General features: G+C 40.3%; 2 protein-coding genes across 2 annotated transcripts in view; both read right to left on the reverse strand.

The window, feature by feature from the left end:
- The window catches only part of LOC107573386 (parapinopsin-like), a 75,007-nt gene that overhangs the window by 4,853 nt on the left and 48,144 nt on the right, over positions 1-22,010 (reverse strand). Inside the window, exon 3 of the mRNA XM_016259822.1 lies at positions 19,803-20,036. Within this exon, the coding sequence (XP_016115308.1) occupies positions 19,803-20,036 (234 nt within the window). The remainder of the gene's footprint in view (positions 1-19,802; positions 20,037-22,010) is intronic.
- On the reverse strand, positions 13,177-13,973 carry LOC107573387 (uncharacterized). Its single transcript, XM_016259823.1, has 2 exons — positions 13,592-13,973; positions 13,177-13,489 (listed from the first exon to the last, which is right to left on the reverse strand). The coding sequence occupies exons 1-2, from the start codon at positions 13,943-13,945 to the stop codon at positions 13,229-13,231; spliced, it is 615 nt and encodes a 204-aa protein (XP_016115309.1). The 5' UTR covers positions 13,946-13,973; the 3' UTR covers positions 13,177-13,228.

The raw sequence follows: 22,010 nt of genomic DNA on the forward strand, positions 1-22,010 counted from the left end.
ATCCTGCGCATAGGAGGTATCATGTGGAATTACAAATATGGACTGGCCCAGGGCAGTGCTACATATGGAAGTCCCTGTGGTAGACTCAACCCGCCTGGGGTGAGATGACTACGCAGCAGAGATGGCAGAGAACAACTGCCAGGGAAAGACACGGGCTTACCGTGAGGGGAGCCGTACCGTGGAAGAATATACATGTGGGATCACCCGAAGGGGGAATCACTACACACGGGCACCTAGCCCAGCACAAGGGCTGACCTTGGGCATGCACACGTGTGCTGAACCTGGCGTCTGGCGCTCCGCCACGCCTGACCGCCGAGGGTGCGGGAGGACAGGGTTCGCCATGGGGAACTGAACTGAGAAGCAAAAAAGCGCACGTATCCGGTCCGTAGAGGGGAACGGTGCAGCAAGCATGATCGACACAAAGCGGGTCCAGTGTTACTGTCTAACTGAGGCGAGTACACGAGAGAACACGGGCTCTACACGGAGATTATAGAATCTCGCAAAAGTGTTAGGAGTCACCCAGCTGGCAGTTCTACAGATGTCTGCTATCGAGGCGCCCCGCGCCAATGCCCAAGAAGATGCCACTCCTCTTGTAGAGTGAGCTCTCACTCCGAGGGGGCACGGTAAACGTTGGGCCTGGTATGCCAAGACTATAGCCTCCACTAACCAGTGGGCAAGTCTTTGTTTGGAGACAGCCTTTCCCTTCTGCTGACCTCCAAAGCAGACAAAGAGCTGGTCTGAGGTCCTGAAGCTCCGCGTACGGTCCACGTAAATGCGCAAAGCGCGAACGGGACAGAGCAGAGCGATGGCTGGGTCTGCCGCCTCCCGGGGCAGCCTCAAAAAAAAGAGCAGTTTCCTTTTTCTCCGGGTCCCAAGAGGGCGAGGATGGCAGTGCACGAGACCCAGTCTCCACACAGCCGTCCCCCTCTCCCTTCACCAATGGGCAGCAGGGTCCGGTTCAAGGACGCTATGCCTCCTCACGAGCCCCCTGCCCAGCCGTGGAGCCATGTAAGTGGTGCGCCGCGCACTCAGACCCCACCCTGGGACGCACTGCCTCCGGGGTTGGGTCCCTGTGTCAGCCCCTTATACTGGGCTGATTATACTTTATTATAAGTATATACTTATATAATTATAAAAAAAATTTTGGTGAGTTTATAATGTAATACATTTCTCATAATGTAATAATTGTTATTACATTATGAGCTCAAGATTTATATATAAGATATATTATATATAATTTTATTACAATAATAATGTAATACTTATTACATTATGTGCAGTTTTTACATGATGTGCAGTTATTACATTATGAGTTGCTACACACACGACAAACTTCTGTTATTAGTGGTTTTGACTACCATTGTGATCTTTCAAATGAAAGACACAGCCAGGTTTGTGATGTCACTTCCCTTAAGAAAACGTAGTGTACTTAGTATACGCATTATGCTAAGTATACTTATAGTCAACTACATTTCCTCAAGAAATGGAAAGATGCAACATTTACACACAATGATACGTGATAGGGGTATGGGAAGTTGAAGAATTGCAATTCATTAATAAGAAGAGCATGCACTTCATTTCACGTACAAAGGCAAAACAGTGTAAAGTGCTAAAGTAAAAACAAACCAACAAAAAAAATCTAATGAAAATACTCTACACAGAAATTCAGGGAGTTTGTTATATCACATTTCCAGGAACTGACCCAGACATTTTTAAAGTGGAATGGGACATGACTGAACATCATTGATTCATAACCCTGATTGTGTCATAGACTTTCACATTTATCTTGCTCTGGTCAGAAAAGCCCGAGGCCTTTTCACACCACATGCGTAAGCAACAGCAGGCCTGTGATGTCCTTTCACACTAACAATGTTCCTACTGTGGAATAAAAGTATAGAAGCCTGTTTCTTCTAGAAAGTATATACAGTGGGGAAAAAAAGTATTTAGTCAGCCACCAATTGTGCAAGTTCTCCCACTTAAAAAGATGAGAGAGGCCTGTAATTTTCATCATAGGTATACCTCAACTATGAGAGACAAAATGAGAAAAAAAATCCAGAAAATCACATTGTAGGATTTTTAAAGAATTTATTAATTGTGACTTTATATTTCACAATTGCGATTTTGTTTCTTGAAATTGTGACTTTTAACATAAATTCATTCATTTTTTTTTTACTTTGTGGCAGAGATACTGTTTGCTTTCATACAGAGTCGGCGGAAAGGAAATTGCAATGTAGGCCGGGACCTGATTGTCTCCATCAAGAACTGATTAATTCATTGGATCATTATTATTTGCTAATTGCTGCAATATGATATGAGTGACAGGTTGCTGGTGTACACATAATCAGAGAAGAGACAACGTTGTTGTCACGGTTATGGACTTTTGTTTGTGTTCCTGTTCTCCTGCCTTATGCCAAGTTCACACTGCACGATTTTCAAACTCATCGGATCGCCGTTGTTTTCACACTGCGTGACTATCTGAGGTAGCAGTCAGTCGCTGCTGTGTTCACATTGCACGATGGATCGGCGACAGGGGGTTTCACACTGCATGACTTCACAATAGGAAGAATCGCCGTACTTTGTGGCAGAGATACTGTTTGCTTTCATACAGAGTCGGCGGAAAGGAAATTGCAATGTAGGCCGGGACCTGATTGTCTCCATCAAGAACTGATTAATTCATTGGATCATTATTATTTGCTAATTGCTGCAATATGATATGAGTGACAGGTTGCTGGTGTACACATAATCAGAGAAGAGACAACGTTGTTGTCACGGTTATGGACTTTTGTTTGTGTTCCTGTTCTCCTGCCTTATGCCAAGTTCACACTGCACGATTTTCAAACTCATCGGATCGCCGTTGTTTTCACACTGCGTGACTATCTGAGGTAGCAGTCAGTCGCTGCTGTGTTCACATTGCACGATGGATCGGCGACAGGGGGTTTCACACTGCATGACTTCACAATAGGAAGAATCGCCGACAGCTCTGTCTGGTATTTAGACAGCTCCAGATATTTAGCATGCCAAATATTTTGCGGGCGTCGGCGATTCCCTCAAATTGCATCTTTGATAATTCACACTGCGTGAATGTCACTCGCATGACCGAGCACCGATTTGCCTCCGATTTCAGGCATTTGTCGGCGATTTCGCAAAACCTGTCGGCGAGTGAAAAATCGTGCTAAAATCGTGCAGTGTGAACTTGGCATTAGTCTTCCTTTGACCTAGTTTTCCTGAGTTGCATTGATTAGTTAATTTGGTTTCACCTGTGTTTATTAATGATCTCATTTGTCATTTAGTACTTAAGTCCTGTGTTCTCCCCGGTTTATTTGACTGCTATTTGTTGTTGCTATGTCGATGTGTGCTACCCTTTACGCTTGGATTAGTTCTGTGGATTTCTCCTGCGTTGTGCGCTTTTAATAGCACCCTACCATAACAGTTGTGAGAGGGAGGAGAAGTTAATTATTTTGATTAAAGTCTTCAAGGGCATACAAATTTTAAAGAAATGTGCAAATAAAAAAATTTAAAAATGAAAAAAAATGTTATTGGGAATAAGCGGTTGAGAAATGTTACAGAGTTGATTGTTATCCAAATCATAACGAAACACAGAACGGAACACAAACACCAAACAGTAGCAACTGTTTAAGTGGTTGACATTCAGTCAGATTAACTGAAAAGAAACTGATATTTACTTCTGTCTAGTTTCACACAAACTCAACAGACATATTTTTCTTTCTTTTTTTCTCTGTATATTCAGCTCACTGCTGAAACTACTGCTAACACTGCTCAGCTTACACATGCAATATAAATGGTGTAGCCTATTATTATGGTCAGTGAAATAAATATGAATAGTTTTTCGCATATATACTTATTTGATTACTTCCATTTTTCTTGCCTGTGTCAAAACTTAAAACCACAAAATAATTTATGGTAGGTAGCAGTCAGTCGCTGCTGTGTTCACATTGCACGATGGATCGGCGACAGGGGGTTTCACACTGCATGACTTCACAATAGGAAGAATCGCCGACAGCTCTGTCTGGTATTTAGACAGCTCCAGATATTTAGCATGCCAAATATTTTGCGGGCGTCGGCGATTCCCTCAAATTGCATCTTTGATAATTCACACTGCGTGAATGTCACTCGCATGACCGAGCACCGATTTGCCTCCGATTTCAGGCATTTGTCGGCGATTTCGCAAAACCTGTCGGCGAGTGAAAAATCGTGCTAAAATCGTGCAGTGTGAACTTGGCATTAGTCTTCCTTTGACCTAGTTTTCCTGAGTTGCATTGATTAGTTAATTTGGTTTCACCTGTGTTTATTAATGATCTCATTTGTCATTTAGTACTTAAGTCCTGTGTTCTCCCCGGTTTATTTGACTGCTATTTGTTGTTGCTATGTCGATGTGTGCTACCCTTTACGCTTGGATTAGTTCTGTGGATTTCTCCTGCGTTGTGCGCTTTTAATAGCACCCTACCATAACAGTTGTGAGAGGGAGGAGAAGTTAATTATTTTGATTAAAGTCTTCAAGGGCATACAAATTTTAAAGAAATGTGCAAATAAAAAAATTTAAAAATGAAAAAAAATGTTATTGGGAATAAGCGGTTGAGAAATGTTACAGAGTTGATTGTTATCCAAATCATAACGAAACACAGAACGGAACACAAACACCAAACAGTAGCAACTGTTTAAGTGGTTGACATTCAGTCAGATTAACTGAAAAGAAACTGATATTTACTTCTGTCTAGTTTCACAGAAACTCAACAGACATATTTTTCTTTCTTTTTTTCTCTGTATATTCAGCTCACTGCTGAAACTACTGCTAACACTGCTCAGCTTACACATGCAATATAAATGGTGTAGCCTATTATTATGGTCAGTGAAATAAATATGAATAGTTTTTCGCATATATACTTATTTGATTACTTCCATTTTTCTTGCCTGTGTCAAAACTTAAAACCACAAAATAATTTATGGTGGGCTTTCTAATTAATGACATTTCATATTTTTTTTACAGATATAGAGTAGTTAATAGTCCCAAAGAAAAAAATATTGCACACATAATACTTTATTTTTCATCAGATTAATATGGCAAGAAAACATTCAAGTGGAAATAATATCATGCCTTGGTAGTAGTGGAAGTTTCAGAAAAAAAAGATAATTTATGCATTCAATTTTCTCTGTGTGCTTAGATGAGTTATGAAATCTTCAATTTGCAATTTAATATCACTTGCATTACTTCATAAAATGAGTTAAGAGGAAATAATATAACTTTCCTCTCCAGCAACAGCTGTCATCCACCATTTAATATGACAGCAATGCTACTTAATTTGGTCTAATACAATTTAAGATGTTAAGAATTATTTCACAGCTGTGCTAAATTGATATTAAATATAGATGGCTCAACACTTCAAAGTGTCATAAAGGGAAGCAAAGTTTGGCTACATCAGACATTAACATTTTTAATATGACCGGTGTTCACTGGTCAGTTGAAAACTATGAAACAGTAAAAACTACGTGAAATCCATAGCTTAAGTCATATCCGTACATTCAGTGGATCAAGTTTGATATCCAACAGATATTTGAGTCACAGGTATCAAACACTATCGGAGAAAACACAGGGCCGGACTCACCGGAGATGTTCTGTTCCCGGAATCTCTGATGAATGTTGCTGGCCAAGAAATGTTACTTGTATCTGTACAGCATTTTTAGTCTTCAACTCGCCTCAACTCACAGTTTCCATAGTTACGGGCTGGGAGGAATTGAAGACTGAAAATGACATACAGTAGCACTTTCTTCATCGACTGGAGTTTTTTCATCAGATTAATATGGCAAGAAAACATTCAAGTGGAAATAATATCATGCCTTGGTAGTAGTGGAAGTTTCAGAAAAAAAAGATAATTTATACATTCAATTTTCTCTGTGTGCTTAGATGAGTTATGAAATCTTCAATTTGCAATTTAATATCACTTGCATTACTTCATAAAATGAGTTAAGAGGAAATAATATAACTTTCCTCTCCAGCAACAGCTGTCATCCACCATTTAATATGACAGCAATGCTACTTAATTTGGTCTAATACAATTTAAGATGTTAAGAATTATTTCACAGCTGTGCTAAATTGATATTAAATATAGATGGCTCAACACTTCAAAGTGTCATAAAGGGAAGCAAAGTTTGGCTACATCAGACATTAACATTTTTAATATGACCGGTGTTCACTGGTCAGTTGAAAACTATGAAACAGTAAAAACTACGTGAAATCCATAGCTTAAGTCATATCCGTACATTCAGTGGATCAAGTTTGATATCCAACAGATATTTGAGTCACAGGTATCAAACACTATCGGAGAAAACACAGGGCCGGACTCACCGGAGATGTTCTGTTCCCGGAATCTCTGATGAATGTTGCTGGCCAAGAAATGTTACTTGTATCTGTACAGCATTTTTAGTCTTCAACTCGCCTCAACTCACAGTTTCCATAGTTACGGGCTGGGAGGAATTGAAGACTGAAAATGACATACAGTAGCACTTTCTTCATCGACTGGAGTGTGATGAATATCCGGAAACATCACTCAATCCTTCATGCAGTACACTGATAGATTTGCACCAATCAGAGTTTGAGTGGCATGGAACACTGAGCATGTCTAATCTTTCATGCCAAAAAAAAAGAAAAAGTGGTTTATATCTCTACTGTATCCCTGTGGTTATTTTCAAATCTGCAGATTATTTCAAAATAGACTTCTAATTCTTCAGTTACCTGAAAAACAACTCACTTTCTCATCTTTTTTTATGTCTTCGTTAAAAAGAATTTACGAACATGATAGAACTCAGTACTGGACAAAAAGCGGTGACTGGAGAGGTGAGTGGGTGGATTCCAACCTAAACATCTCTGATTGCCCATTGCATTGTAGAAATCAACAAACATGTCTGTGATTGGCTCACCTCTGCGAAAATGCATTGTAAAATCATTTGACGCATTCCAAAGCAGAAAGGCAGATAGACTTGATTGTTAGCTTTTTAGTTTTCCATCTAAAAGCAATCAGAAGCAACAGCAGGCAGTTGTAGGCTATTCAACAATTATACACAGTAAACTCCGACCATCCCCCTCGGTCCGGAGAGGGGGCACAGGGATGTCCGTGGGGAGGCAAAGCCCCCCCCCCGGTCCCCTCTCTTGCACCGGGCCTGGTGTAGGTCAAAAACACATAAACAAAGGTCTACATTTCAGTGGCTCTCCATATTAAACTGGTTAAATGTAAATTAATTTAATTATACCCTGCGGTGCATGAACAGTGTTGATCCTGTATGTTGTCATCTGTGATCGTGATGACCGTAACATGAGGCTTCTCCCACTTGCATTGTGATCTGTAAACCCTCGCTTCCAAATTAATATTTTTACCAACCATATTTATTTTAAATCTTATATATCACTCCATGGCATATTTAAGTCCAACTTGAATGTTCCTCTTGAATGCCCAAAATTTATCAAAAGCATCTTGGGACAAGATTTTCACACTGACAGCTGTCATTGTAAGACAGTTAGCATCTCTGTTTGTTTGTCTGAGTTGGCAACAGTAACTGGGGGGGTCTGGCTTACTGATAGGTCAATTGCACACAGGTCTAGTCAGTTTTAAACCCACTACAAGCACACTGCTCAGTGAGACTAATCTATCAGAATATGCAATCCTTTAGACACCAGATAAAAGCTGTGCAACAAAGCAGGACAGAAGTTCTGATATGACATCACATCTGACAAGGGTGACTATGAAGAGAGAGAGATCTTGAGAGATCTGTCTCAATGACAGACATGACTTTACATGCTTCTCGGCAGTTTCTTTGCTGTCTGTGCCTTTGGCCCATCTGTATGCATCTAGAATGACATCTTTTCTGAACTATTCTAAAGTTTGCTTAACTTGGATTAAAGCAGTTGGCAGTAGATTTGTACTTTCTAAATAGACACACACAGCCAAAACTTGAAGGTCTACATTTCAGTGGCTCTCCATATTAAACTGGTTAAATGTAAATTAATTTAATTATACCCTGCGGTGCATGAACAGTGTTGATCCTGTATGTTGTCATCTGTGATCGTGATGACCGTAACATGAGGCTTCTCCCACTTGCATTGTGATCTGTAAACCCTCGCTTCCAAATTAATATTTTTACCAACCATATTTATTTTAAATCTTATATATCACTCCATGGCATATTTAAGTCCAACTTTAATGTTCCTCTTGAATGCCCAACATTTATCAAAAGCATCTTGGGACAAGATTTTCACACTGACAGCTGTCATTGTAAGACAGTTAGCATCTCTGTTTGTTTGTCTGAGTTAGCAACAGTAACTGGGGGGGTCTGGCTTACTGATAGGTCAATTGCACACAGGTCTAGTCAGTTTTAAACCCACTACAAGCACACTGCTCAGTGAGACTAATCTATCAGAATATGCAATCCTTTAGACACCAGATAAAAGCTGTGCAACAAAGCAGGACAGAAGTTCTGATATGACATCACATCTGACAAGGGTGACTATGAAGAGAGAGAGATCTTGAGAGATCTGTCTCAATGACAGACATGACTTTACATGCTTCTCGGCAGTTTCTTTGCTGTCTGTGCCTTTGGCCCATCTGTATGCATCTAGAATGACATCTTTTCTGAACTATTCTAAAGTTTGCTTAACTTGGATTAAAGCAGTTGGCAGTAGATTTGTACTTTCTAAATAGACACACACAGCCAAAACTTGAGTTCTGTGTCCACACTGGAGGAAATGTGCTGACAGTGTTGCATTATCATTAATTTAAATAACAACAGCACATACAGATGTTGGACAAAGCATATCAAAACAAAGAGGTAATTTATCAAGCAGGATGAATGCTGTGTTCCTCTTGTCCTCAGACATTGAAAGAATATAAAGTGGGAGCAGGATGCTGGACAAACCTCAGCTGAACAAAATGCACTGATATAGTGTCTAAACATAAGTCAAGACATCTGCATTTTTGCTGATGACCATTTCATCAAGCATAAAAGGATGTTTTTTCTTGCTGATTCAGAATCAAAATGAGACTTGTTAAAAGAAACTGTACAAAGAGACTGGGTCAAAACACAAACCACAGTAAGTATATTCAAACCATTATATTCAGGAGAGATAAAATTATGTTTTGAAGGGCATGGAGTTGCAGAGTTTAGAGTGGTGCTTGTCCATCCAAAATTCACACCTCCATGTTGGTTTGGTGGTGGCAACTGCCATGCAATTTCTAAGGTCTTATGAATGTCATTTTAGCATGTTGGTTTCTTGAGTGTTTTGGATAGTCACTAAGCATTGCTAGGAGGTTGTTAGGGTATTCTAGGTGCTTAATTTCTTATATTTTATCTAAGCAGTCTCCATTCTAGGTTAAATCGGATATTCAATGAAAGTGCTTAAACTGTAGGATAGTAGGTTAATACTTACTGGCTACATGCAGAGATCGGCATAAATACATGAAAAAGTATTTAAAATACAAATACAAAATAACGTGTAGAAAAAAATGTATTTAGATACAAATACAGTATTTTGTATTTTGAAAATACACAAAATACATGTGAAATTGGCATAAATACATGAAAAAGTATTTAAAATACAAATACAAAATAACGTGTAGAAAAAAATGTATTTAGATACAAATACAGTATTTTGTATTTTGAAAATACACAAAATACATGTGAAATTGGCCATCCAATGCAGGTATCCCTATAGGCTGAAATTGATCTGGACCTTATTCTGAATGCAAAAAAAAAAAAGTCAAATGTGTACAACTGCTTAGAAACTTAAAATAAAAATACTTTTTATATTTATTTCATACAAAGTTTATTTTGTTTGTTAGAAAGTGTATCTTAAATATTAAAATTAGAATTCATTTAGATGGCATTTAACTGAAGATTGAAGACTTGATAAATGAAGATTTTTTTTGTGGTGTACCATTCATCAGTCTTAACAAATGCACACAATCACTACATTAAACTGATGGTGATAGACAGTGATTAACTTTATTCTTTTGTCTCTAAATGAACATATATTTGAATAGATTGTATAGAATCTTGAATAGATTATGGTTGTAACGAACACAGGACAACTCAGGAAAACGTCTCAGGTTACGCATGTAACCATGGTTCCCTAAGAAGGGAACGAGACACTGCGTACTCTAGAGGTCACTATGGGGAATGCCTTCGGTGTGACCGGTGTCTGAAGAATACATCTAAACATGACAATAGCATTGGCTGGTGACAGCCTAAGACGCCTTTACCGACTTGAACACAGTATAAAAGGGCACCGGAAAAAACTCGTCATCTGCTTCTTCATCTGAAGCTCGTGTCCGAAGCATGGCGAAACTTTTAGAGGACACAGTGTCTCGTTCCCTTCTCAGGGAACCATGGTTACATACGTAACCTGAGATGTTCCCTCGATAGAGAGCATGGGTCCCATTTAACCAGACTCGAAGAAAACCTGTAGAAACAACAGGACCCAATAACCCATTCATGCATGAAGAGCTACTGCTCCTCAGAGCCGAAGCACTCAGGAAGGGTTTCCGCAGAAACTCATCTTACTCGTACCTCAGGGAATGCAGTGTACTCAAGCCCACTCCGCGGAGGGGCGATTCACTGGTTCGAACATAAGGGCAGTGTGACAGGGAGGTCCCGTGGGCCTGACCGTCTATCGAACTGCAGAGTGGAGTTAAGGAGTGTTAAGCCACTCAGCTCTAGCTCAGAGAATGTGCATGATGGTTAAGAGGATGACTCAAATCTCAGGAGACCCCTCAGGGCAAGACATGAGTAGCACGTCCTGGCCGGGGCAGCTTCTCGAAGCAAACACCCAGCCAGGACATCAGGGAGCACGTCACGAAGCATGCCGAAGCACTCAGGAAGGGTTTCCGCAGAAACTCATCTTACTCGTACCTCAGGGAATGCAGTGTACTCAAGCCCACTCCGCGGAGGGGCGATTCACTGGTTCGAACATAAGGGCAGTGTGACAGGGAGGTCCCGTGGGCCTGACCGTCTATCGAACTGCAGAGTGGAGTTAAGGAGTGTTAAGCCACTCAGCTCTAGCTCAGAGAATGTGCATGATGGTTAAGAGGATGACTCAAATCTCAGGAGACCCCTCAGGGCAAGACATGAGTAGCACGTCCTGGCCGGGGCAGCTTCTCGAAGCAAACACCCAGCCAGGACATCAGGGAGCACGTCACGAAGCATTATACTCTGAAAAAATGCTCAACCTGAATGGAGGGCCCACGAGTCCTGAGGTTGCAGCGTTATACTGGGGACCTGATGGCTAAGGAGGCTCTCGCAGAAGTCCAGTGACTTGGCTGTGTGGTCCAGTAAGCATTAAGCCGAAGATGTAGGGCTATCATCCAGCCTGGATCCAGTACAGACTCAGTACAGACTACCATCACCACAATCGGTCAACAGCGAGAGGTTCTGACTTCAGCAGGGGAGGTGCTCGCAGAGGTCCTAACCCTAAAATAAAGTCAGAAAAACAGAGACAGGTCCAAGTAGCACTGCGGAGAAAAACTAGTTAGTGAATTCACATAAAACTAGCAATAGAGTAGATGAAATGGATCGTACTCACCAACCACAGCTCCCGCGCATGATTCAAGCTCATGGATATAATCTGAAGGCAAAATCCGAAGAGCGCTTGGGTCCGGACCATCAGTAAGTAGTTCTATGAGACATAGAAACTAACCAAAACATCATAGGTCCAGCATGAGAGACTGCAATGCAAGTGCATGAGGCTCCTATCTAACCACGGTCAGTTGGGTGGCTTTAGGGGAATTACCAACTGCGGGTATAGGAGCACCAGCTCAGTTCAGGACCAAGCATCAAGGAGGCTCGCAAGCCAACACTTGAGCAAAGAGAGTCATACAACCCTGAATGAAAGTAAAGGTTTCAGAAATGGCTCCCGGAGTGCAGTATAATGTGGTTATCTGATAAGGACATGATATAAATCATCTGTCCAACAACTGCAGACAGATATCCACATGATACAATTCCTCTAAAAACAGAAGGAAATTACTGATAGGAAAACATTTCCAGTCAGGTCCTTTCCATGTTCTGGCCATCAACTGCGAACCATGGGCAATGTGCAGACAATTCTCACCGCAACGCACAGCATGCATTTAGCTCCCGCAGGAGCTGAACACGCTCCGCCCACGTGCTAGATTACCTCGGAAATCAAGCGAAAATGGAAACCGCTGCCATGAATGCGTCGTTATTCCCGTGAGAGGCGAACGCACTCATGCAAACGCTGTTTACAAACTCGGGTAAATGGTGAAGTACTCACCTCCCCCTCAGTAGTCCCGCGAATGCATCACAATGAGCACAAACCATCTCCTCTTGAGTTGAGGACATTTATCCCTCACAAGAAATAAAAACACGCTCCGCCCACGTGCTAGATTACCTCGGAAATCAAGCGAAAATGGAAACCGCTGCCATGAATGCGTCGCTATTCCCGTGAGAGGCGAACGCACTCATGCAAACGCTGTTTACAAACTCGGGTAAATGGTGAAGTACTCACCTCCCCCTCAGTAGTCCCGCGAATGCATCACAATGAGCACAAACCATCTCCTCTTGAGTTGAGGACATTTATCCCTCACAAGAAATAAAGCCTCTGGCTCTCGCACTCCTAGTCGTTCTTAGCTTATCCCTAACATAAACAAATGGTCAGTGAAGACAAAGAAGAGGATAACGCGTTCTTCCAGCACACTTTTATACTGTGGTTGCGCCAGTAAAGGTGTCATAAGCTGTCGTCGGCCAATGTTATTGTCGTGTTTAGATGTATGATTCAGACACTTGTCACACCAAAGGCGTTCCCCATAGTGACCTCTAGAGGACACAGTTCAAAGTTCCCTCAGAAGGGAACTAGGTCAAAAGAAAATTAACAGACACGTAACCTGAGTGAACACAATCACCTGATTTTGTAAATGTGACAGTTTTTTCATTAAGCACCAAGTTTACACTTGTTTAAAATTTAAAATGCTTACATTTACAAAATGAGCCTGCAATATCAGAAATAATGAATAAAGCAATGGTCCGTGTTCAATACAAACATTAATTAAAAGAAAATATTTAATGGATTAAAAAAAAAGGTGTCAGCAAACACGACAGGACACAAGGGTATGCCAATTTAACAGCAGGTTTAATGAAGGCTGAGGCAGGTGCAGACAAGACATTGATGTGCAAAGAAGTATTCCGGTAACTGAAATGGATAGGGAGGTTAACTGGGTGAGGTAATGTGTCCTTTCCTTTCTTTCAGTAGGATTGCCAGGAGCAGAGGATCAGTGGAGCACTGGAGAACCAGGAGAAGATCACTGGAGTACTTGGGAGGTGAGTAAACAGAGAGGTGAGGGATGCTGGGAAGTGTAGTGCAGAGACTGCTAAACTGGTGACTGTGACAGACAGGGCGGAGCAGATGAAGCTGAAGCCCACCAGGGCGGAGCAGACAGAGCCGAGGTCCACCAGGGAGGAGCAGGTGTAACTGGAACATAGGGCACAGACACATTACCAACGGCCACTACAACTGCGACAGGGTAGGCAGCAGGTTCACAGACAGCCTCCCTGGCCATGGCAGGACACTCACCTTGGCCTTCAGGACAGAAGTAATCATTAAAACTAACTCGTGAAATGGGACAGGCTCTGGAGCAGATTCAAGGTCAGGAGCAATCTCTGGGGGGAACTTATGAGCTTGAGCAAATTCTTGGCTTAATTTTAGAGCATGATCAGGAGATTGGCTGAACTCATTACTGAGAGCAGGATCTTGGCTGAGCTCTGGGATGAGAGCGGACACGGTTTGGTGTTCCGAGACTGAAGTCGGCACTGAACTGTGCTCAGATAGTAAAGCTGGTCCAGGGCAGTATTTGTGAATGGAAGCCCTCTCTGTGCTAGACTCAGGACCTGGAACATTCTCAGGGTAGACCTCGGGATTTGGAGCCATCTCCCAACTCTGGTCAGGGGTTAGAACCATCTCTCGACTCTCAGGAGAGAACTTAGGGCATTCCTTCTCCGGAGCAGAGTCGGACCTCTCACTCTCTGGAACTGGTTTAGGGACAGCATTCCTTGGGATGGATTCCTGGACTGGGGCAGGAGTGGTACCAGATATATGAACTAGAAAGCACCCCTGGCTTAACTCTGTGAAGAACGCCGGATCCAGGCTGTGCTCAGATAGAGGAGCAGGGAACACTGGGAGGCGCTCTGGAGGAGCGGACGCTGGACTAGAGCAGAATCCTGGCAGAGCTCTGAGGTGAGAGCCTGCACTGGACTCTGCTCAGGGGTTGGAGTCTGCACTGAACTCTGCTCAGGGGCTGGAGCCTGCACTGGACTCTGCTCAGGGGCTGGAGCCTGCACTGGACTCCGCTCAAGGGACTGGAGCCTGCACTGGACTCCGACATATTAATGTTCTAAGAATCTTTACTAGTTTGTGCATCAACACCCAAATAAACTTTCCCTCCAAAAGTTAAAGACACCATTGGCTCTTTGATGCCCCGGAGGTGTGAGCTCATTAGGAGATAAAGCTCTCACATCAGTGAACCGCCTCAGTCAGTCTGCTGTTCTGCTAGATACGGAGAAGATGAGGATGTGAGCTAGCACCCTTCTAAGGACACCCTAAGTTCCTGCCAGGCCTGTGGCCTTGTCTTTCCATTTACCAAAGATCCTAGGATCTCAGCTGATGTCTCTCTTAGCTCTTTTTCATTTTCCACTGGGAAGAAACTCCCAATCACCATCGAGTCAAAACATCTTTGGAGTTCATCACTCTTCAAACCCGGAAGGTGGTGATCACAACTCCTACACCACCGAATCTCCAAACCATCAAGACTTTCATCCGAGACTGCATCCGTACGCTCGTTCCAGGCCAAGGCAATGCAAGTATCGTACATTTAACTAAACGAAACAGACAAAATGATGATAGTATCAGCTGTAGACCCCGTTCTAAAACGGTGCTGATGGTTTCACTCAGGTGGTTAACTAACTCTTTTCATAGCTTCATTCTCCCCTTTCCTAGAGTTGATATGAACTTACACAATGTTAGCTGGACGAACAGATTGGTTGATGGCAATTTAATTCTGCTACAGTTACTACTGGCAGCTGATATAAATAATTGTGATTAATCATAATTAACTGTAATTATTTATATACATTTCCCTTTTGAGCTAATTTGCTACAATTGTGATTGGCCGAATACCTCAAGAGTGTGACGGAAATGTTACGCCCCTTACCATACGTTCATGCCGTGTCCCGGTGAGACGAGAGAAAACCCAATACAAATGAGGCATTTGTAGCATCCAGTGGGGACATAATTACTGATTATAATGACTGACTTACTGTCTTGTTACGCTTTGCATCGTGCCACGTAAACATAAAACCATGTCTGCATTTGTGATCGGAGAAATGACAAACAACAAGTGCTAGTCTACACTGCTCAAAACTTGCATTTCAATAGTTAGTGGCAAATTCTTAAAATATGAAAACATGCTTACAGGCTATGAGTCAGCATTATTTGTCAGAAAACCGGCATTGTAGGCTACTCTCCAAGGAAACAGTCCTCGTTCTCCGTAAAATGCGTTGCACACATCTAAATATTTGGTTTGAACTGTTCTGGAACAGTGTTGTAAATACAACTTAACCACTGATTTCTGAAGGCCAAACAAAGTAGTTTCGCTTTCACAACGAAACACACAGTGTCTCCACGACATGGCGGCAGCGGAAACAATACTACAGCGAGAATCAAAGTTACACCTACTTTCTTTGCGTGAACATTTGAGCGTTATGAAAATCTTCCCACACAGTGGTGTAAACATGTGGGGGCGTGTTTAAACAAGGCATTTTAGGAGGGCGTGGATGAGTCTTAACTTTTATAAAGAATATCTCTTTGGGTTTGAGACTTTAGTCTTTGCAACTTTAGGGATCTTATCTATTTAAGAACAACTTGTAACACTCCAAAGAGAAAGGAAAACTTGAAATCGCATCATATGACCCCTTTAACTGGGTAAGGTAATGTGTTCTTTCCTTTCTTTCAGGAGGATTGCCAGGAGCAGAGAATCGGTGGAGCGCTGGAGAACCAGGAGCTGGAGTAATTGAAGGAGCGTAAACAGAGAGGTGAGTCGGGTAAGTCGTGCAAAACATGGCAAGACCAGACAATGAGATTGTGGAGTGAGCGTGTTCTTATGGGGAGCTTGATTGGCAGCGACAGGTGAGGAGGATCCACTGATAGATTCCAGGTGTGAGTGATTGACAAGAGAGTGCAGGTGAGTGGCAAGAGGGATGCTGGGAAATGTAGTGCAGAGACTGCTCAACTGGTTACTGTGACAAAAGGTACGTATGAGAGTACTGTTCACTTTAGTGTTATACATATGCTATCATATTAACATGTTTTGCTCTAATGTCACAACATAATCTCATGTTTACTGGGTTTTACATGATTTTTTTATTATTTTGTGTGGGTTTAAGAAGTGTCCTCAAAAAACTATTTCACATGTGTCCTCCAAAATGACCCACAACCTAATCGGTTTATATGTGAAGAAATCCATTTATTCACAAACTTCTCATGAAACGATTGTTGAACACACTACTCGGAAAATTACTTCCTCTCACTGCTGTCAGCAGGTTCACAGCATAGCAAGGTCAGAAAGCTCTCGGATTTCAGCAAAAATTTAAGCAATCCAGTATGTAATGGCACTCTAATATCAAATAGAATTAATATCTAATATTAATTAACGACAGGTCATAAAAATATTTACAGTAAGTAGTTTTCTCTAGAGTGCAGGTGAGTGGCAAGAGGGATGCTGGGAAATGTAGTGCAGAGACTGCTAAACTGGTTACTGTGACAAAAGGTACGTATGAGAGTACTGTTCACTTTAGTGTTATACATATGCTATCATATTAACATGTGTTGCTCTAATGTCACAACATAATCTCATGTTTACTGGGTTTTACATGATTTTTTTTATTATTTTGTGTGGGTTTAAGAAGTGTCCTCAAAAAACTATTTCACATGTGTCCTCCAAAATGACCCACAACCTAATCGGTTTATATGTGAAGAAATCCATTTATTCACAAACTTCTCATGAAACGATTGTTGAACACACTACTCGGAAAATTACTTCCTCTCACTGCTGTCAGCAGGTTCACAGCATAGCAAGGTCAGAAAGCTCTCGGATTTCAGCAAAAATTTAAGCAATCCAGTATGTAATGGCACTCTAATATCAAATAGAATTAATATCTAATATTAATTAACGACAGGTCATAAAAATATTTACAGTAAGTAGTTTTCTCTATTTCTGTCACAGATTGAGTTTAGGTGCCTTGCCACAGTCACCTTTTTCCTTGCTTAGTAGGGAATACATTGGCAATATTATTAATATTTGAATATTAACCTGTGATGACTCAAACATCAAAATAAAGCAAAACGACAGGTCATAAAAATATTTACAGTAAGTAGTTTTCTCTATTTCTGTCACAGATTGAGTTTAGGTTCCTTGTCACAGTCACCTTTTTCCTTGCTTAGTAGTGGATACTTTGGCAATATTATTAATATTTCAATATTAACCCGTGATGAATCAAACATCATAATATAGCAAAACGACAGGTCATAAAAATATTTACAGTAAGTAGTCCTCAGATTCCATGACAGCAGCATATTATGTTATGTTGTGTACAAAATTATGTTGTGGAGATAGCTGCTGAATAAACAATGTAAATGATAGTCGGAAATTACATACTGCATGTATGTAATTGGACATTAATTTCAATCTTGAATTGATTAATTCGCAGATGTTACTCCTTTACCATCTATTTGTGGTGTAATTAACAACAGTCCTGTACTGTTAAACCAGTGTGGTCCCGATGCTGAAGGCGCAACCATGTAACTCTAGTTTCGGGGAAACAGTCGAGACTACTAGTTAATATCTCCAACAATGCATTGTTATGTGGTTATGTAGCGGGTTAAGTAGAATGGGAAACACACCCCAATATGTTTCTGTACAGCAGGGGTTCAGAAACGAGTTGGTTAAGGAATACCTTAGCAAGAACCACTAATGAAAATAATGAGCAGGTAAAGTTAATCAGAATTGTAATGGCTACACAAGCGACTTGAGGGAAGGAATCTTTCAAAGCAGGCTGATTTTCACAGTGTGGATGTACTAGCATTCCATTCTGTAGCTACATGGAATGTGAAACTTTATGTTGTGCTCTTTGGTTTGTACATAACACTAGACAAGACAAATGACAAGCTCCTTCAATCAAACCAGACTCTGGTGCCTAGAGTGAAATATATCTGAGATTTAGAGGAAGTTGAGCATCTAACTGATGTGGTTTTCAAACTACAGAGCTGACAGGTCGGTTATGACCTTTGCATGGCATTCCATCTTTCTCCAGTGAGACCTGCTTTCCTGCATCAAGGCAACACATCGGTACACTCTGCAAGAAGGGAAAAAAACATATTTGCCCTAAAAACCATCTCTTAGAGCCAAACAGAGTCAAATTTATTTGAGTTAGGGGATTGTTAACAGTCTACCTTCTCCTCCGTTGCCAGAAGCTTGATTTACCTGTATAAATACTATTTACCCTCTCCATCAGTGCCACATTGCACAGCTGACACTTTGACTGATGGTGCAACAAGAACAATGAATTGGATTGTTTCACATGAGAGTACACCAGTAAACCAGTCGCATCAGTTTTATCAAACTGACAATGTAGATTGATTGGACCACAACATCACTGGCACCCACTTTCTGGAGACTCGGAACATAACTGAATGGCTCAGCACACTCCGCTTTGATGGAGCTACTTTCTGTTCATGTGGGTAAGCAAAAATCTGGAGAATCAGTCAGTTTTGAGCAGGTCCACACGGAATGTGTACACACACAAAAAAAAAACAGCAGATTTTACCAGAGCCAGGATTTTTATCTCTAGTGTTAAATGCTACACATGGTTTTGCATAATTCATAATTGAATTGAGAAGGCTTTTTTCTAAAATTAGTAGCAAATGAGATGCTGAATTGTAAGTTGAATTAATTAAGCAGAATTAAAATGGAAGTAAGTTTAAATAAATAAATAAATAAATAAAGGTACATTTTATTTGGTAAGATCGTATAGGGTCCACAGGTCCAGGGGGCTCACAACTATGCTGGAGATCGTCTGTGTGTCCCCCATATGCAACAGGAATCAGTCATGTAAGCTAAAATATGACAGCCATTTTGGCACTAATTCCAGGACCTTGATGTCATTTGGCAAAACTCTAAACTCAAAACAGATATAATTTGTAACACAGGCTGTCCAATTATCAAAACACTCCATTCAAATCTAAAAATAATTCTTTCACTTGCATAATTATTGCTTCAAATCACAATTTTATTATGAAATTACATATAGGGCATAGCATCATTTTGAGCAGCTGTTTTAACTGATAAATCATTGTCATGAAATAAATAAACAGTCATCTAATTTTAGGTTCATATTAGGTTTTATGATCTTAGGTTACATGTGTCTGCAATCATAAAAATTGGTGGTGTTTTGTGTCTAGAGTAGAAAAATGACATCAAGGTTCTCAAATTAGTGCCAAAGTGAACTGTAAAAACTGTTATGTACTATTTGAAAGCATATGATGTTCACCCATGCTACTTAATATAACTTGAAATGTACTATATTAGTAGTAGAAGTTGAAACTGATCATTGAACAGATCACATTTTGAGTGAAGAAACATGATTAGATGAAAAGATAAATTTGTGTACTTCCATTTTATACTATAGCCAAGCTTTATGTCAAACCCTAGGACTACACCCTTTTTTATGCTCACCTGTTTATTCATGAAGATGTAGATGATGGGATTGATGAACGTGCTGGACTTCGCTAAGATGGAGGGCACTATGCTAGCCTCCGCAGTCACCAGTCCTGGGGCTCCAAAAGTGGCCAGCAGAGCCATGATCCCATAAGGCAGCCAGCAGAGCAGATAGAAGATCACCATGGTGGTCACCATGAGAAGAACCCGGTGCTCTCTTTTGCGGCTCATGGACGTGTTCACACCACTGACCTTCATAGTCAAGGAATAGATGGAGATAATGAGATGGACCATCAGTAACACTGTTAAGTAATATTTGTAAAACAGATCTAAAATCTATCTATGTTATCCAGAGCATAACAGTATAGCATATTATACTGGCCAATAACTGTTAATATTAGAGTGAATATCAAAACAGCATACATTTTTTAATCATCAAAATCTTGTACAGCAAGCATTGTGACGGAAAAACATATGTTAAGTTAATTAGACATGGTCAAGTGGTTAGGAGTTGGATGGTAAGATGTACGCTAATGGATGGTCCATTAGCATTTCTCTGTAAAGTCTAGAACACTGCTGACTAAGAAAACTTTTTTTTTTACTCAGTTGGCCCAGGGAGAGTAAAAAAGTATCAATCAAGAGCAACTCAGTATCCTCCCATGAACTGCTCAACAACAGTAAATTGAATGCTAAAGGCTCGGGGACTTTCAGGGCTATTCATGCACCAAGGGTACCACAAGTAATTTCCCTTTTCATCCAGGTAATTAACTCTGTAAAGCCTGATATATCTATCTATCTATCTGAGCTGCACGATTAATCGTTAAAAGATCGCGATCTCGCTTCAGACAACCACACAAACTCATTTCTAAATCACAACGATTCTCCTGTGTCTATTAAACCTTTGACAAAGTCTTACCGGATCATTCAAATCTGCATTCGCAGCGCCGCTGACACACAGAGAGCAGTTACCATCTTTGGTTAAGAAACAGCTTCACAAACAGTCTTTTCAACTACACAGTATTATTTCTGTCGTACACTCTTAAAAATAAAGGTGCTTCGCGATGCCATAGAAGAACCTTTTTGTCTAAATGGTTCCATAAAGAACCTTTAACATCTGAAGAACCTTTCTGTTTCACAAAAGGTTCTTCGTGGCGAAAGAAGGTTCTTCAGATTATAAAAAGGTAAGAAAGAGATGGTTCTTTAAAGAACCTTTGACTAAATGGTTCTTTGTGGAACCAAAAATGGTTCTTCTATGGCATCGCTTAAAGAACCTTTTGAAGCACCTTTATTTTTAAGAGTGTACAGTCATTCATATTATCACAGAAATACTGGGATGAAAGTTTATAATTCAGATATAAACATTGATGTCTATGGTAACGCGACCAAAATAGAGCAAATCCGCATTTGAAAGTAACTGCCACATAACGTTTGTGTCGATCGCATTGTGACTTAAAAATGTATTATTGAATGAATCATTTATTCAAGAGTATCATTCAAAAACGCTGATTCATCCAGTAGGTTTATGAGTGAGTCGTTGAATCACTGATTCAAACAACTTTTTCATAATTTTAATATTAAATTGGTGTATTACATATATTATATTTTAAATGCATATACACTACCAGTCAAAAGTTTTTGAACCGTAAGATTTTTAATGTTTTTTTAAAATAAGTCTCTTTTGCTCACCAAGCCTGCATTTATTTGATCCAAAGTACAGCAAAAACAGTAACATTTTGAAATATTTTTACTATTTAAAACAACTTTCTATTTGAATATATTTTAAAATGTAATTTATTCCTGTGATTTCAAAGCAACATTTATCTGAAATCGAAATCTTTTGTAACTTTATAAATGTCTTTATCATCACTTTTGATCAATTTAAAGGATCCTTGCTAAATAAAAGTATTAATTTTGCAATCAACTAATTGGCACTGGTAGTGTACTGTATATTAAAATGTTTAATAATTCATTCAAATTAATTAAACACTTTTAAATAGACTGCAGCAATACTATTTTGCCACACATTATTTTGTTTAGTTCAGAATTGTGGGAGAATCGTGATCTCTATTTGAGACAAAAAAAATTGTGATCCTCAATTTATCTAGAATCGTGCAGCTCTACTATCTATCTATCTATCTATCTATCTATCTATCTATCTATCTATCTATCTATCTATCTATCTATCTATCTGTCTGTCTATATCTATCTATCTATCTATCTATCTAT

The sequence above is a fragment of the Sinocyclocheilus grahami genome, unplaced genomic scaffold, assembly GCF_001515645.1.
Source record: "Sinocyclocheilus grahami isolate Dianchi unplaced genomic scaffold, SAMN03320097.WGS_v1.1 scaffold1928.1, whole genome shotgun sequence".
NCBI lineage: Eukaryota > Metazoa > Chordata > Actinopteri > Cypriniformes > Cyprinidae > Sinocyclocheilus > Sinocyclocheilus grahami.